This window comes from Balaenoptera physalus (assembly GCF_965194825.1).
Source record: "Balaenoptera physalus genome assembly, chromosome: 18".
NCBI lineage: Eukaryota > Metazoa > Chordata > Mammalia > Artiodactyla > Balaenopteridae > Balaenoptera > Balaenoptera physalus.
The window spans coordinates 11780519-11799549 of record NC_138899.1 but is presented as its reverse complement, the minus strand read 5'-3'; the positions used below and the strand labels follow the sequence as shown (position 1 = coordinate 11799549).

Here is a 19031-nt window from a genome sequence, read left to right as displayed (position 1 = left end):
GGAAATCACAGTGAATGGAATGAATTCTTATGATTAGAAATGATGAGAAGATATTACTAACCATGAATTAAAGACACTGCTTGCAATGAGTACAAATAATTGTCCAGATAGAACAATAACTAGCTAAGTCATGCTTGGAGCAAAGATGGGACAATTTAGAGAACACACCACTGACAGAAATGATGACATTAGTTTATAAAGTGCTGCATGATTGATATCTTTTAGGTTTTCTGCTTCAAGAAACCCTTAAGAAGACTAAACACTTAGATTTCTAGAAACAGCACATGATGCTATGTCCCCTCTGGCAATTGATAAAATTAAATTAAAGATATGCTCCCATGTTTTGGCAAAGTCTCTACTGTGAAGTTAGGAAGCCCCAAAGTTAGGAAGGCGAGATGAACAAGAAGTCTCGGTTTGCAAGTGAAGCGGCCTCATAAGCAGACTTCAACCTGATTAAATCTTACCATTGTCTACAGAAATTCCAAGCACACTTGATATCTTTCTCACACTGAAAACACAGAAAAAGTCACTTTGTTATTGGCTTTTCCACACCCTCACACATTGATTCACGGGCTTTACGGTTTCACGGCAGTTTAACGATTAACATACATTCAGGGCTGGAATGTCAGAATGTGGACGCTTGATCAATTACACGCATGGGGTCAGGAGGGTGAAAGGAACTTGCCCCAGATGTTCTTGGGAGTCACACGGGGAAAACTGATGATAAGTTGGCTACTGGCAACAAATCAAAATACTAAATTAAAAATATCAGAGAATGTCTGGATATCAGGCCAGATTTTGTTTTAAAAACACCAAGCAGATGGGGTGGGGCAAAGGGTCTAGGCTTTCAGGTCTGGTGCTGTAGTTGACCGCGTCCCACATTATGTCATTCTCCTCCGAGGAAGGGAACTGCGCCACGAGCTCTTCATCCTACTGCTCTGAGCTGGAAGAAAAGTCAATTTGGTGATGTGGTGTGGTGTGGCCAGGGGCTCTCCCCTCTGAACTGTCACATGGGATGGCTGGCTGTTACGATGGTGTGTCATGGGACTTACTGTGGTTAAAAGTGAGAGAGTTATCCAGGCTGCCCAGCTGCTGCAATCTGGCATGCATCATTCCTGTTCTGTTACGGGAAACAGGCAATGTCTGAGATTTTCGATCATGAACTATGGGTCCCAACCCCTCCTGGTTCCTGCAACATGAGTGAAATGGGATAGAAGCAAAAGTTAGACTTGTTACACTGCAGCGAGATGGGGAGCATTAGTGAGGCCAGGACACAGAACGAAGGAGACTGGCCACGCACAGACCAAGCACAGAGGAGCCTGTTGGGGCCACATGAGCCAAAGACACACACAGGCAGCGGCACTTGCAGAGTTCACAGCAAAGCATCTGAAGACGAAGGAGCAAAAACCAGGCCAAAGCAGAGACCTTTTCAGTTTTGGAAAGGCATTTAGAGATGCTACTTTTTAAAAAGGTGAGCATCAGTCCAATGTGGTGCTAATGACCAGCCTTTGGACAACAGCCAAAACACCACGAATCTTTTTGGATTATGTATGTTATTAAACAGCAAAAAAAATTTTTTTTAGTTAAAATAATGCATTGGAAGAAACAGAGAACAAACATGCAATGGGAAGGATTATATGAGGCGGTTTAACACCTTTATTCTTACCCAGGAAAGGAGGAGAAGAGCCACAACCTTTGTTAGACTTGTCAGCAGTCAAGTGAAGAAAATAGAAAAGTGATCTGGATTAGCAATCAAACAGCTAACTTCCTACTGTGTACCATCACCAGAGCAGATGAAAAATGAGACCAGCGCTGGAATGACACCTGTCCCCCGTCCCGTAGCCAACCGTCTCCCTCACTGTGTTATTGTGTGGAGTAGAACAGGACATGCATGGAATATCATCTGGCAACATGCTGCTGGGTGATTTCAAAGTGACACAATGAGAAGGTGCAGTGTTCACAGAACCGGACCACCACAGAGGGCAAACACTGACAACGTTTAAATCATCACTCAGGATCTCTTCCACATGCAGCAGAGACCATGGCAATTTTTTATAAAACAGGGCACGTCTTTCCACTGTGCACATTATGAAGTAACACCATCCTCCACCCCGCCTATCTATGCCCATTTATTTTTAAGACAGTCCAATGAAGCATACTTTTACATGCAAATATATACAGGGTGCTTAGGAAGTCAGAAGATTTTTTTCTTTAAAAAGATTAAATTTAGAGACATTGAAAAAATAAGTTAACTGCTTCACAAAATCCAATTCCAAAATAGTTTGTTGGGGCAGAAATCTTCAGCTTTTCACATTCACCATGTTCAGCTCTGAGGCATTTTATTCTATTTGCACCACATTTTCCAAATGCCATCTTGTGACATGGGTGACACCGCGAGAGGGTGTGAAGCTCCCCCAGCAGTGTCTTTCTGTTGCAAATATACTGTTTGCCCATCTTCATGGGACAAAGTGAAAAAGAATGAAGTTATTATATAAGGACACATTGTATATATTTGCATTTAGTACCCAAAAAACTCAAATGCAAAAATTACTGTTACGATAAAAAATAAGAGTTAAGATTAGAGAACGTTAAGTGCCACCACATTTCAATTAAAAATAGAAAGTATTAATAGGGAGAAGGCATAATATAGTCTCTCTAAATTTGCTTTTTAAAAGAAAACATACTTTTATTTGACATAAACACAATTCTGAAACTTTCTCAAATATCTCAAGAAAAAAACAATGTTACCATAAAGAGCGAAATCTTGACACTCAAATAGAAAGTCTATTAAAAATCTATTTCCTATTTCATTGTTGTAAAGCAGAATTATAGATAAGAGAAAAACCTCAATGACAATTAAATTTTAAAGTTTTTCTTAAAACATAAATATGTTGACTTATAATTAAATTTTAGCAACAATAACAATAGAAAAATAGGATGCTTAGACCAAGACCCCATGAACACATTATCACAGGATACACAACAACGGAAGAAAACAAATACAGACACACTGAATGGCAACAGGGAAGGAGTAAGAACTCGCTAACGACAAGAGGCAGTGGGAGGAAAGCCTCCAGAGAAGGAGCTGCACGGCTGCCCATCAGCAGTGGGTGTCCAGCTCTCCTCAAACTCAGCGCGGGACCGAGAGGATGGCTGGGACGGGGCAGTGAGGGTCTATGATACTCAACAGAGAGTTCCGGTCAGACAGCAACAGAGGGCACAGACAGCTTATTCAGAAAAAGAGGAGAAAAGGCTCAATTTTAGAGATGCTTTTTTGTGGCAGTCCAAACAGATTTGAGATGGACTGAAAACATTCTTTCATTAAGGAGGAAAGTGGTTAGATGAGAAATTACTCTCTTTGTAGTTGGGAGGTGGAATGGTAAAAAAGGACCTTTGAAAGCAAAAAAGGGAAAGAGAGATCATTGAGGAAGGAAAAAAAGAAAGAGAGGGAAGACACAGCCAGAGGAACTGGGAGAAGAGAAAGAGGAGACAGAAGGAACAGAGCACGAGGGAGGATTTGGAAGAAGTGGAGAAGTGCAGCAACAGGCCATGGAGGAAAATCTTTCCAGGAGGTATGCCTGAGACAGAACAAGACAGAAGGAACGTAGGAACATAGGTAAAAGATGCCACCAGATTTCATGGCAGCAATCCAAAGACCTGCCACTGTCTTCATGGAGGTTTATGAGAATTACAACCGCCAATCCCCACAGACAACAGTTCCCACACTTCTGGATCCAAGCAACACAGAGAATGACACAACACTTCAAACTAAAACTCCCACGGTACCTGGCAATATATCGCTTCCCCATGTACTGGAACTGGTGCAAGCAGACTCTGTGGAGAGCATGAAAGATTATTAGGGAGCGATAAAGTTATTGGAGATAAAACTATTTTTGACACATTGCTTTATTTAAACCCATTTACAGTAACATATTCAATAAGCTCTTACATCTACCACTAGCCCCTTACTTCTGGTTTTCAGAAATTCTCTGGAAGGTCCCTCTAAACCCAGAGAAAATGATCAAACGCAAGGGAGGCCGTATATTGCATATTGTGCTGCTGTCAGTGCCACGGTGGCTGGTCTGAGCAACACAGAAGAAAGGCCCAGGACCGACAGGATTGACTGTTGACTTCGGGTGTGGATATTTACTCCACATCTGCCTTAGAAGGCATGGTGGAAACCATATGCACTGTTCCAAGTTGCTTATTCGTTGTCATTCAGCCTACGTAAGGAGCTTTCTTTTTTGATTCAAGTAAATGGACTGGTTCCTTACAGACATCAAGTATGTATTTTTTTGTTTTATTTTACTGTATTTTATTTACAACATTGATTTTTAAAAAAAAAATCATATATTTAATAAGAGGCAGTTAAAATAATGTCTAGTAAGTTCTTCTGGCGCTGAATCTTGTCTCACATGTGACAACTCCCACCTTTAACTCAGCAGAGGAAGTGACCATGAATTCGGGAACCAAGACCGTAATTCCAAAATGCACAAAGCTCTGAACACCATGGGTTTCCACCCGAATTTGTGCAGACACATTTGGCAGCAAATCATGACCCCAACTAACAGAGGTAAAGCTACCTGGTCATGATTTAACCTACTATTGTGAACAATCATAGTACACAGAAATAACTTCTTACTGCAGAAACAATCATGTGATTGACTGTGGGGTGCTGCGGAATATACTCTCTATGTAAATTTTTCAAAAATCCAAAAAGTCTGGATTTGAAAACTCATCTGGCCCCACTAGTTTTGGATAAGGGATTGTAGATTCGTGTTTCTAAAAGTAAAAAGCTTAAAGGAAAACAGAAACTTAAACTAAAGTGATAAAATAATATAGACTGCATTTAAGATTTCACTTTTACTTATTATATATTTTTAAATTGTAGCAATTTTTATGTCTCAGTTTCTGAACAGCAACCACCGAATTCAGCTAATAAATTTTGTGCTATTTTATTAAAATGGCTTATACGCCCAAGTAGTAACCTGTCATCTACAATAATCACATATCTAATCATTTAAGGCTGTTGCTGTCCACTGGGTCATGAGCTCCTGAGAGGAGGTGTTGGGGTTAGGTCCAGGAGAAAGAGCTTAAGGATAAGTGTGGATGTGAATATATATTGCATTCCTGGTTCAACTGTCGGTGCACTGTATTCTTCACACCTCTTAACTAGCCAGGAAAAATCAAGAGTCAATGAGCAAAGACGAAACTACTCACTCCAATATTGTAAAAAAATCCATAAGTTCAGATGTTGAGGCCTTGTTCCAATATGTAAACAAAGCATCTGGAAAGTAAACATTTATTTGATTAGAATTATAATGCGTATTTCGTACATTATAAGATGGGAAGAGACCTCAGAGTGTAGGCCTCCAAACTTTCCTCGGCCCCCTTTTATAGTTGATCAAAGGATAAACCACAGTGACCAATCTATTATAATGGGTAACATGCACAACAGGCTTAGTCAGTATAAAGAAGTTACATTTGAACATGTGAACTTTAATTTCAGCATGCATCATCTAGCCCTACATGGTACCTATTTAACTTATACATAATGTGCTCTTAAATGGACTAGAAAATTACCCACTACAGAATCCCTCCCCAGTAGAGAATCTGTTGAAAATTCTTACATGTACGTAAGTAACCCCTTCCCAACACACACACACACTGCAGTGGAAGCATGTATCCTACAGGCACTGTTTTGCCCTTTGAGTTTTAATTCAGCAATAAAGCTTGGATCTATCTCAGTCTTTTCCAAGCTGCATAATAGTCCTCTCCATGGATGTACAACAATTGAGTTAACCAGTTCCCCTACTGACAGACATTTACTTGTTCTTCCCCCCAATTTTTTGCTATTATAAATCATGCTTCAGTAAAAATCCTTTTTACATGCGTCTTTGCACACTCATCCAACTACATCTGTAGGAGAAATTCTTAGAAGTGAACTAGCCATGTTAATAGTGTGTACGTTTAAAATTTGACATATATTGCCAAATAGCCTTCCAAATAAGCAGTGTATGAGAGTTCCTATTTCCTAGCACGATGGTACAATGTACCAGTGGTTAAGAACCACACCTGTTCTTTATCAAGAGCAACTGGGCACATCTTTAGTTAAGGCAAATCCTACAAATTCACTTACAGAAAGCATTCTCTGTGTATGACTCTTAACCATTCGACATTGCACAAAGAGTGTTAGCGTGTGATAGTTAAACATTTTTGCCTTCTTACATTTTACATTGAAGTTGAGAACTGTGTTAAAAGACTTCTCTCAGGGAAAAAGCCACTGAGCCTTTGGGGCCTGAGATGAGCGAGAGGGCGGCTGCAGAGATGCTGGAGGCTCACGAAGATGCATGGCAACGGACTTTTATTCTACACTTGTCAAGAACAGTGACAGGCGGGAGAAGCCGTGCGATACATATCAAGTACCTGCTATGCACCAGGCACTGTGCTAGGTCTCATGATTTCACATATATCCTGTCATCGAATCCTCACCATGATCTGGGGCAGAGTTCCCATTTACAAATGAACTAATGAAGGCTCAGAGAAGCTAAGTAACTCTCCCAACTACCAGCTGAGAGAATGCCGGTGGAATGGCGATTTAAATCAAGTGCACCTGATTTTGAAAGCCACGGTTGGCCTCTTAGACCAGAGGGTGGGTCGGGGAGCTTCCATCTCTTGGGGGTTTCGAGTTTAGAAACCAGAGGGACAGACTCTGGTTACTTGAGGCTGGTGTGTTGGGAACCCAGGGAGTTCCCTGGATGCTGGGCCTCTTGGGGTCAACCTGCAGACATCTGAGGCCAGCAGACAGAACCAGCTGGCCAGCCAGGTGGTACCATCATGGCCTTTCCTTGCTCTGTGCTCTGACTATTGGCTGAGGAGGGGGGAAGACAGAGCTAAGCTCTATTACAGAGAAAGAAGGCACAAGAAGGTGCAGAGGGCGAGGGGCCCTGCGTGTAGAAGGTGCGCATTAAATGTGGGATAAAGGAAAGAGTAGCTATAGAGCTAGTTACACAACTGATTTTTGTTATCTGTCTGGGGAACTATTCTAAAGGCAATTTCTCCCCCACCCCATACCATACACAAAAACCAATGCTTGGTAGGTACTAAAGATTTAAATGTGAAAATTTAAATAATACAGCTTTTAAAGAAAATACAGGAGAATATCTTCAGAGCCTGGGGGGTAGGTAAAGATTTCTTAAATGAGACACACAAAGAAATTCTAATTATAAAGGGGAAAAAAGTGTAACAACAGTAGTTGGAAAAAAAAAAGGATATTCTAAAACTGTTTTGAAGAAGTTGTTGCATTTTTTAAATATGTGCCTGGCCTTCCAAAAGGCTGACTTTAAAGGGTAACTTTCACTTGGATGCAAAATTTCTTGTATATTTGTTTTTTAAAAACAGTTATTTTCTAGTTACACATCACATTTAATATTTGAAATGTAAAATATTTTAAAGAAAACTTTCAATAAAGGAAAAACAGGACTCTAATGCTGGCTAAAACTCACTACCATGATGAAAATTGAGAACGTTTGACTTAATGGGAAGAATTTCAACTTTCTAACTGAAAAATCAGAATAAGAGCCTGGTGCTTTTGTATTTGGTCATCGTTCACACACACAAAAATCTTGTCTGTTTGTATTTTTCAAAATAGCTATTTTAAAGTAACACGTTGACAGAAGAATAAAATCCTCCAGTTCCAAAGCATTTTAAGGATCTACCGGTACGCTGCTCCTAACCTCTGAGCTACAGGTCAGGCTCTTAGCGCTGCTGAAACGGAAACTCGATACGAAAGAAACACTATTTGCAGCAGAAGTACCTTCCCCTGGATGCTCAACGCCCACACCCCCTGCCACCAGACAAGTGGGCTTCAGGTCTCCAAAAATGGCATTTTACTCTCAAAAGAGTTTGTCTTCTCTCAATGACCTTAATGAAGCTCACAGTACCCTTCCTAATTTGTTACAGGAAAATTAAGAAGATTTTTGACCAAGATAAGAACTGTGACATTATACTATGGCACAGTTTCATGTGATTGCTTCTATCACACAATCAGAGTTGGAACTGTCCTGCCATGGATGTTTACAAGCTTTAAATGGTACTGATAAAGCATTAATGGTTGTGGTCATTTCTATTTAAAAATGTGGTTGTCAAACCCTTAATCAGAAGCGTAATCTACCAGAACACCACTATTTCCATTAAAAAACTAAACACACCTCGCTTCTAGTTAAAGCCAGGAATGTCACACACACTGTAAATGGAAGACATGCTTAGGTCACCAACACTACATTCTCTAATTCAAGAGACTGACTAATAAAATTATACAAGTTGCCAGTAAGTTTGCTTGGACAAATGAAATAAAAAAAAAAAAAAAAATCAAAAGCTACTTCATTTATCTGCTTCTGTCTCCCTTAGTGAAGATGTGTGTCTGAGCTTAATATAAATTTTTAAAATAGGCCATTCACATTTTAGAACTCTTTCTGAAATACAATAATTAATGAAAATAAATTTCCAAATTAAGACTTTTATTTCCAGTACATTTAGTAAATTAATATGTATTTCAAACAAGAGAGAAAATCCCTTTAAATCCTTAAACACTCTGAACCAACTACAATTTTTAAAAAATAAACCAAATACTGAAACAAGGAAAGTAAAACAGATATCTTCATTTCTTTACCTACCATCAGACATGCTTTTTAAGATGTAGAGGAAACACATCAGCAGGCTCTTAATCTCAGACTGGTCAAGTTTGTCACAGCGAACGAGAGAATTTCCCAAAGTGCCACTTTGCTGGTGCTAAAGAAGGAAACACAGGTGATTTTTCTCCTTCGTTATAGGTGAAACAAAATTAGGTTCACTTTTCTCCCTTGGAAGAGAAAGAGTCTTAGAAGTGAGTCAAATCATACAAACTGGAAGGTATAAATGATTTGTCAATGAACTACAAGCACACCGTCAGCAAATACACACAAGCGTTAATCCACGGAAGCTCTGTCTTGTCTCCTCGGCACACTCTCCCAGGACAAGCCAGAAGGCACAGACCTTTCAAACTGAAAAACCAGTCGTAGTTACTGGCTTAGTTCCGAAACGCCAAGTAAAACTTCATGCAAAAAACTTTGTGTGCTAAGATCAAACAGAAATGATGATTCAGAAGACAGTGCCAAACCAAGCATATCCTCAAGAAAACGTCAGTGGCTGAAACAGCAAATTAAGTCCAAGGGGCGGCTATGGACCAGCCACTAAAGCCTGGAGCTGAGTCACTGTTATTCTGTTACATCCTGGGGCAGCCTTGGGGGGAAACCACAGGCAGGTGCCTGATAGGGACAAAGAGGGACACCTCAGTGCAGCAGGACCAAAGCCCCTAAACTGATGAGATCACGCCATCATCAGCTTAGCTCAACACTGCAAACTTCAGAAAGCTCAGGGCGCAGGGTGAGGGCAGCTTTGCCACTAGACAGCAGGTTCACACCATGTTCAAAGCATTCACTTAGAAAAAAAAGTACAAGAATCTCATCTCATTTAAAAAACACAAGAAATTTAAAAATCTTGAAAGTTATATTTCCAATTGAAATCTGGAAAACTTTTTTGCCAAATACCAAAGCAGAAAGATCAGCAAAAAAAATATCTTTCATTCAAGGCACTGGTGGGCAATGGAAAAGATATATACTAATCAGGTTTAACTAATAACATAACACGAGTGTTTTTATTATAGGAGGAGACACATTGCAATTAGTGGCAAAGCCGTGGTGCAGGTGCGCCTCCCGCCCACCCACTTCATCAGCGCCGCCGGGAGAGCCCAGGCCTCCCTGCAGCGGGAGCAGGGGCACCGCCTGTGGGAACTCCTCCGGCAGAGGCAGCAGCGTTAGCAGCGAGAAGTCCATGGTGACCCGGTGTCTCCTGGCTGACCGGCCGCTCTCCTCCTCTCCAGCTCCGCGTATGACACAAGCCGAGTGCCTTCTGAGCAGCTTCTCCCTCTACGCACGAAGGCATGTCAGGGTCAAGGGAGAAGTTCGACAGGTCATGACACCTGCGCGGAGATGCTCGGGCGGCTACAGAACCCCAGCTGAGGATCATCACGGCGAGGTCGGCCACCACACAGCCGCGGTAAGGTTACGAACCTGACCCCGAGGAAGGGTGGCTTCCACGTTTCTGAGAACTAGGAATACATCCCTAAGAGAATCACTTGTTTATTGGTACATAAACCTATAACTTAACCTATACATAACTTGCCTATAACTTGAAATAACTTAGGAAAACGTGGCCGAGGTGAGACTAATCTATCATGGTTCCAGGTTTAAATCCAAGCTTCATCCATCTGCACAAAATTCCAAACTTAGGTATTTCAAGAAAAAAATAGTTAAATATGAGGAGGATGTGTTGTGTTGGGGGCACAGTGTGAACAGAGTGATTTCAAATAAAGCCTTATCCCTGCCTCATCTATACGACTGATTCATCCTTCTTGGAGCCAGCTTTGGATCCAGCGCCCATTTGCATAGATAACTGTGTTATAATCGGTGTTCTCTGGCACACAGACCCTGGGGATTCTAAGCAAGTGGCATTTTGATCTCCCAACCTGTTCAAACTGCCAGAACCACTGGCTCAAAGTGCTCCACTGTAAACAGTGCCCTGATGAAATCCTAGAACAGGAATCAGGGGGTTTCAGGGAATGGGCCCCATCCTTAGATCATACTCTGAGATCATCTACCCCAGGTTAACTGAGTTGTTTAAGGGGAAAAAAAAAAAAGGTCATACTTACTGAACACTAGAACATGAAGCATGCTTACTTTGGGCTAAATCCATTAGTTATAAGCAACACTTAAGGTACATTAAAAGAAATTACCTTATCCAGGGAATTGCTCTTCTCACTACTCCTTTCTGGAAGGCCGTTCCCGGAATCTGTGCTTATGAGGGATCCTCTTGAATCAGCATTTCTCACACTACTGATGTTTGGAGTTGAGTTTGTGTATGGAGAAGCTAAACAGAAATCAAGCCAAGACCAAAGATTTGGTGAGACAGAACAAAATAAAAATAAGTACTGAACTCTAAGGGAAACTGCTTTTGTGGCACTTATTTTTCCCTGTGAGAAAGCTGGCTCAAGAGTTTCATTCAATTACCTCTCCTTTAAAGAACCAGGCCATTTAGATTGAGATACAAATAACCGTTAATCTGAAACGTTCAGACATAACTATCAATTCACTTATGAGAAACCACCTTGGATTGCTCAGACTAAAGGAGAACATGCTGGTTCAGACTGGGGTAGAATAAAGACTTCAAAAAATTAAAAAGATCAATCCACCTACAACTATCAAATAAAAAAAACTAAACCATGCAATAAACCCACAGTACTCAAACGGTGGGCTGAGGTACCCCAGAAAACTCTGAGGGGTGTCATGGGACATTTTAAAATTTCAAGGAAAACACAGTGATACTTGACATCTGCTGGAAACTGTAGTTTCAACCTCCGACTGTGCTACATTCCTTTCCATGATGTCATATCTCTGTGAAGCAGGGTATTTGGTGGTCGCTATGATAAAAAGCAAGTACTGGGTGAAAATCAGTGTGGAACAGGAAATGAGAATGTTGGTGAGCGATCTGATTCCAAATTTGAGAAGCCGTGTAGCGCCCAACAGGCACACACAACCCATTAGTAAGAATCGTGGTTATTAAAAATAAAAATTTTTTTCTTTAAATTTATGTATGTATATAGTTTTCAAATGCCTACTAAGTTGTTAGGTTATAAGTACTTATTATTTGGCCCTAAGTACCTAATAAACGAACCATTAGGTGTTTCTTTTGGCCTGGGGACTCCATGAAAAATTACTTTGATACTAAGGGTGCTGTGAATTGAGAATGTTTGGGAATCTCTGCAATAAACAGTTACAAGCAGAAAGGAAATCTAACTTGGAAATAAAATTTGTGACATCTGTTGAAAAAAATAGCATTTTAAGGGAGAAGTCAGCCCCTACCTCAATACTGTGGAATTTTTTAAAGTAATAGATTGACTTCCTGCTTAGATAAGATTTAAATAAATCACATAATTAAAAATGACTCTTAGACTTGCACATTCTGGTTTGAACCAAAAGGCATGCCTCCGGCTGCGAGCCTGGGCTGGCAGTGCACACTGCAGAAGACTTTCGGCGCCACGCTGCAGCAAGCTTTAAGCACAGCCTCCCATCCCCAAGCTGCCTTCACCTGAGATGCCTTTACTTGGCACCTCAGAACAGGCAGGCCCTTTTTTGGGTTTCAGCCTGCAAATTAGCTGCCATGGACTGATACACCTCTAAGTTAATCCCCTCCCCATCCCTAACACTCAGGTTTATCCACCACCGTCTCTGAAACCAATTCAGTGTATTAAGTATATCAAGAAAAGAAGGGCAAGGGAATCTGAAAATGCAAGTGCAGGCAGGAACACGTAAACCATTGGCCAGGGGCTACGCCTACCCAGAATAGGAGCTGTGTGATTGACTGCCGCAGGGTGCAGGTGAAAACACTATGAAAAAGCCAGGGGCCTTCTTCTATACTCAGAAAGGAAACACGCACTGTGACCAAATTATAACTATCGTTTTCCTAATATAACCAGACTTCATACTTAGTGTAGAACACAGAACTCAGGAGAAAAAGGCTCTCAGTAAAGTAAGATTAGACATTAAATTCTCAAAGTTTTAGGCTCAGTTCCAGAACAAGAGTCCTAATCTAAGGCAAACAGATGTAAATGCAATAAATCAAAATCAACATGCTTAGTAGAACTATGTTCCTGGTGTGTGTGTGTGTGTGTGTGTGTGTGTGTGTGTGTGTGTGTGTGTGTGTATTTAATATCCTGGCCCAGTGCATAACTTTTAAAAGAAATTTAGTTCAACTCTCTCCCCTTTGTACAGACAGCAAAATGCAATACACTGAGTAGGTAGGTAAAGGAACCCTGAGCCTAAGATAATGCATGCCTTGAGAATGTAATCTTTTTTTTTTAAATTAATTTATTTATTTTTGGCTGTGTTGGGTCTTCCCTGCTGTGCGCGGGCCCCCTCCAGCTGTGGCGAGCGGGGACCACTCCCTGCCGCGGTGCACAGGCCTCTCACTGCAGTGGCCTCTCCTGCTGTGGAGCATGGGCTCCAGGCGCGCGGGCCTTAGTAGCTGCAGTACACGGGCTCAGCAGTTGTGGCTCACGGGCTCTAGAGCGCAGGCTCAGTAGTTGTGGCGCACGGGCTTAGTTGCTCCGCGGCATGTGGGATCTTCCCGGACCAGGGCTTGAACCCGTGTCCCCTGCATTGGCAGGCGGACTCCCAACCACTGTGCCACGAGGGAAGCCCCTAAAATGAATGTAATCTTAGAGTAGTTTTTATCCAGGCAATGAATCAGTTTCAGAAATGTTCATGCACCATGTTCCAAAGACATTAAAAAAACTGCTGAGGGTACATTCTCAGTAAGTGTGGAAACAGAATTTCCTTAAGAGACGTAAGGAGAAAGTCAGCTCTTGAAGGATAAGCACTGGGACTAAAACTAACTGGAAATTCCTTGAGGAATAAAAGAAGAATTGCTAAAGCTACCAGAAAACAACTAGTAAACCCAGTTCAAAGGTGGGGGCTTTCCTGGAAGGCATTCCTAAAAGGAAACAAGGATTAAAGTGTTTAAAGATGGGGGCAACATAGATAAAAGCCTGCGTATAAATTAAGTCTATTGTGGTGAATTCCCATGAAAAGTGGATCCAGATCTTGAAATTCAAGAAAGAATGAAATGGGACAAAATTAGCCTTGAGTACTTTTTGTAACGTCACCATGAACACAGAGCAATCGAAGGCCATTTATGTCACTGAAGTTGTGCTAAAGACCCCCCCTTCGGCTCATCTCTATGTTCTCAAAAGGCATCCCAAACCCTAACAAGGTGAATGTGGAATTGGAGAATCAAGTCAGAGTCAAAACATCACCTCATTCTAGTTTCATCATTTCCACAAAGTCTTGAATCCTACAGAATACTGGTCAGAGAGGACAGAGAGTTAAGATTTAGGCTACTAAGAGTCTATCACAAAGCATGAATAACACTGAAGAACTGTGCTTGTTATAATGGCGGTCAAATAATAACACAGTTTACCTTGCCAAGCACTGCACACATTCAACTAGCTCTTCATCCCTCACCACGACTCTATTTCTGAGATGTGGACACAGGGTAAAGAGGAGAGACACCTTGCCCATGGCAATTATAAATGGTGGAGTCTGGATCCAAAGCCACATCTGTCTGACTTTAAAAACAGTGCTGTGAACCGCTGCAGACAAAGCCCCTGAAAGGACCCCTTCCCCACTCCTGGAGAGCGGCTGGGCTTGTGGACAGAGTGAGGCAAAGGAGATAGAGCGAGGGCCCCATGAGAAAGGCAATGGAAACACCACGTGCCAGGCTCTGCATTTTGTATGAATTAACTCATTTCATCTTTACAACGCCAAATGAGGTAAGTATTACTATGAAAAATACACAGAAACAGAAGTAAGATTAAAGACTGGTATGGGCATTATGGGATAAATCTGAGCATTGGTATGCGGTTTCCAATTTTACAGTCTGCCAGTTTCATCACCTACATGAAATACCACGTTAGCAACTAGAACAACACAAAAGCTAAGGACATAAACTCAGAATGAACCACAGTCCTTCAGATTAATTAGGTAAAAGGACTGCCCTTTATTCTGCCCTATGAGTTAGTTCCATTATTGGGTGGTCTAAGCATTAGCCACAGCAGGATGCTTCATTTATTCAAACTGTGGTGTAAAAGAGAGGAAGAAATAAAGACAGCATAAGCCTGTGAGTGTCTGTGAAGATATATATATTTTTTTGTACCATTATCTTTATGAAGGAGCTGGCACATGTGCTCAGTCAATCACAATATTAATAAATACATTTCTCAGGCATTTTCTTATGGAAAAACTACTCAATTTGAATCTTGATTTATGCCATCTGTTTTCCTCCCCATGGGGGCTGCTCTATCATTATTTCAGATAGAAAAAATATTGTAGGAAAGAAGATTTTAGAAAACTGATTTCAGGACTGCATTCTAGCCATAAACCAGTACCTCCATCAGCAATTACTCTGTCATATCTCATCTAAATCATTAACACTACAAATAAATCCTACCCACCACACACACACTTGCAAAGATATTCTTTTCCTAAAAGCATAAACAATCCAGTTTGAAGATTTAAAATGAAAAATTAACACGCATTAAACAAAAAGCAAACAGGACAAATATGTGGTTAAGTGTACTACATGTGTTATTCCTGAAATTTGAGATCTTTATTTCAGTGTAGAGTTAAGGGGTTTCAGAGCTGAGGAGCAAAATCAGGAAAAGAATATTTGAAGTAGAAACTCAAGACTTCAAAGTTCTGATTTGAAAGCTAACAAATGATTGGATTAAAGATGCTTTCCGAATTAGACTGCAGAGAAACAGGTCAGAGCCCGAGCATTACCAATGCCAGAGATGGCACCAAAGAGGTCCTTGTGCAGACTGGCATCCAGCGTGCTCCCAGACTTCTGCGGTGTCACTATCGGGTTCACGGCTGGCAAAGTAAGGGATTCCTCCTTCACAGTCTGTCAAGGAGGAGAGAGACAAGAAACAATTGAAGATGACTTTAAAGGATTCACCAACAGTTCTTGGAAGTGTGAGGGCGAGTATAAAAACAGGACAGACAGCCTGGCATGTTAAACGTGCCTGAGTGGGAGGAGGACAGCGGGGGGTGGGGGGTGGGGGTCAGAGAAGGAGCAGGAGGAGGGAGCACACGGCACTTCAGGTCTGGGGCGGGCAGGGAAACCTTGGCCCATGAAGTCCTATATTTCCCCAGGAGGTCTAGCACCCTTCCCTTTCCAGAGCTCTGATGCCCAACATTTCTGTAGATTATTTCCGTATGTTTCTTCCTTCAGAAGAAGCCTCACGTGCTCTTTCTAACTGGAACGTTGGTTTTTTTCTCTCACATCAGAAATCTTCCCAAATGAGTAACAGTGACCTCACAGTAGCAGCAGTGAAAATCTCTGCAAGGTGGGCGCTTCGTGTGAATTCTCAATCAGTGGAGAAATTATGGTCATTATGAAGTGATGTCATAAAAGGGATTTTACTTTCATGAAAGCCAAAGCAAAAGCTGGTGTTCATTTTTCTCAGGGTTGAAGCAGTACAGATAGGTAGCATTACACCCTGAATTACTTATTCCGATTAGAAAAGCAGACAAATTTAGAGAATACGCATGTGAAATACAATGTTGTAGAGGGTGAGATTAGTGTGGTGCATTCCATGTAAGGACAGTGAACATTCACGCTCTCTGGAACTACAAAAACTATTCTAGAAATACGGTTCATCTCAATGCACCATCACGTAGGAGATGTATAAGAAACAGGACAAAGCACCACTGCTGGGGGAAAAGGGACAAAAATACACACAAGGGAGCTCCCCCGGCATATGCCGTAATGACAAAGTGGCAAGATGAACAATGCAGCCGGTTCACGGGTCCAGAATAAACAGGAAAAGGGCACTGCTGAACTGCTAACACCTATCCAAATTAATGGCAGATTGTCTCCAACCAAAACGCTTTGAGATCATTTCTGGCATCACCCTTCAGTCAACTTAATTTCCAGTATATCTTTAAATGACTGCATAAAGGTAAAGTAAATTAAGGTGGTCAGTTTGGGGAGGTGGGGTCATTCACCCTGGCCCCCCGACATCTAGTCTGATTATCGTTCTAATTTTACAGACACAGAGAAACTTCAGCCCCAAGAGGTGGCTTTTCCATATCAGAACCGGGGCTAGCACTGAGCTCTTATAGCACGGAGGTTAGAACTATGCTTTTTAAAAAACAAAAACAAAAATCTCCTTCCTCTATAACTTTTTGTTGGATACACAAAGAAGATCCTGAAATCTTACAAGAAAACGAGCCATCAGGAAAGCATGGCTTTTTATAATGATTTTTAACAAGAGTTGAAGGTTTACTGATTGACCCCATCTTAGCCAGAAATGCAACTTACCAAGACTACTGTAGATTATTATGGTTTTAGGGGCAAAAAAAGAGGAGACGTGTATAGTTGAATAGTGTCCCTCCAATTGCATATCCACCCTGAACCTCAGAATGTGACCTTATTTGGAAAGAGGGTCTTTGCAGATGCAATTAAGATGTAAGATAAGATGATGTCATCCTGGATTAGGGTGGGCCCTAAATCCAAGCACTGGTGTCCTTATAAGGACAGGACAGGACACCAGAGACACAGACACACACCAGGGAGAACACCATATGAAGACAGAGGCAGAGACTGGAGTGATACAGCTATAAGCTAAAAAAAGCAAGGATTTCGGGCAACCACCAGAAGCTAGGAGAAAGGTGTAGAACCAACTCTTCACCCAGAGCCTCAAGAAGGAACCAACCCAGCTGACATCTTGATTTTGGACTTCTGGCTTTCTGACTGTGAGAGAATAAATTTCTGTTGTTTTTGGCCACCCAGTTTGTGGTATTTTGTTAGGGAAGACACAGGAAGCAAATACAGGCTGTGTCTATGTGAATGTGCTTACGTACACTGCCAGGGTTCACGGGGAAGGGAGACACATCTCTCACGTTGATCCGCTGGACATTCTCAATCAGCAGACCGAACAGAGGCAGGTAGAGAGTGGCTATCCTTGCTTGATGGCTCTGAAACAAAGGCGCAAAGTGTAAGTTTATCCCGGACTCAGAATTTAATGATGGACTGAGCTAGCACTTGGCCATCTCCTGTATTTGGATCCTTCCTATGAAGACTGCTGTTAGATTTTATTGTATAAACAGAGAAAGTCTTAGTGCTGTTACCACTAATTTTCTAATTGCTTATTTCTTTATATTACTCAAAATGAAGGACATTCATCAATCGTATTTCCTTCCATTAGGGAACACTCACCCTGGAAGCATATCTGTCATCAAAAGAATGCTTTATCAGCAGGTTCTTAAGCACACCGATGGCAATCAGCCGGACCTCCCTGAACTCCTGGAGGGCGGTCCCCACCTCCCTCAGTAACAGTCCCACCAAGAAGTGGTTTCTGCAGAACTCATCCGTTAATGCGTAGTCAAGCTGGAGATCTGAAATGAGGATAGAAACCGCTTTAGTTAGAAAGGATGTAACACTCTTTGAATAAAATAAAAACCAAGCTCATCCTTTGCTTTCAGCCTCCCCTGTGTGTGTCATCAGGTGATCACATCTGGCTTCCAAGGGGAAAGGGCTGATAACCTAAAATACTGCTCTGCACTCCAAAGTGAAAACAAAATTTAAATACAAATAAATGTACTGGATTTTGATTTTAAAAGATATTACATCCTACATAATTATTAAGTTAGTGAATAGTTTTAGAACCAATTTTTAGAATATAGAACAGCATGTTATATTACAAATGTAATTTTGTTATTGATATGAAATTTAAAAATAAAATTGTAGTAACTGACAACATTATAGGGGAGTAATTTGTGCATAACAGACACGTAATTAAAGAATAAATATAGGTCGTCTATTAAAATGTTCTTCACTACATGAGTTCATTTATCTATTTCCTGGTCATTAATGCCCGTATACACCCATTAAAACCCAATGTGTTTAAAATGAACGAGTTACCATATTACCTATTATTTTGCTATCACTGAAGAAGATCTTATTTGACTTAGAATTTTCTAAAATATACTTTTAAAACTTCTTTACCTCAAAAAGCCAATAGAAAACTAATATAAATTAGAACTAAAATGGACAAAGCACCAAATCGAACTAGTAAGTCATCAGCAAGCTAAGTGACAAGACTGAAAGCTCTTCTGGAAAAGAGATAATAAGCAAACGTGAAACCTACTGAGGGACGGTAAATAAAAGCAGCTAAACATCACACTCTAAAGCTGAAATACACCTATCCAGAAAGCTGTGGCTCGGATTTAAATTCTTATACTGAATCCATTGTTAGAGGAAAATCTATAGGCCTCTCCTTTGACTTTAATCCCATGTTAGTTGCTTCTAAACCTATTCAAAGTCTGACCCAAGTCCTATGAACTCTTTAGCAGAAGGAAGGGAAAGAGTGTTCA

The 19031-nt window shown here is 41.1% G+C and overlaps 1 protein-coding gene across 24 annotated transcripts in view; it reads right to left on the bottom strand.

Moving 5' to 3' along the window:
• DOCK9 (dedicator of cytokinesis 9) overlaps window positions 1-19031 on the bottom strand; it is a 324890-nt gene that overhangs the window by 50132 nt on the left and 255727 nt on the right. For 12 of the 24 annotated variants that reach the window (XM_082434573.1, XM_082434572.1, XM_082434576.1 and 9 more), the window contains 8 exons: window positions 17875-18053; window positions 17520-17633; window positions 15435-15555; window positions 10832-10965; window positions 8676-8790; window positions 5221-5287; window positions 3787-3834; window positions 1053-1189 (listed from right to left, as the gene is read on the bottom strand). In XM_082434573.1, the coding sequence (XP_082290699.1) occupies window positions 1053-1189; window positions 3787-3834; window positions 5221-5287; window positions 8676-8790; window positions 10832-10965; window positions 15435-15555; window positions 17520-17633; window positions 17875-18053 (915 nt within the window). Of the gene's footprint in view, window positions 1-464; window positions 509-1052; window positions 1190-3786; window positions 3835-5220; window positions 5288-8675; window positions 8791-8832; window positions 9966-9991; window positions 10162-10831; window positions 10966-15434; window positions 15556-17519; window positions 17634-17874; window positions 18054-19031 lie in introns of those variants that run through there. The other 12 variants (XM_082434587.1, XM_082434569.1, XM_082434584.1 and 9 more) reach the window with 6 other exon arrangements.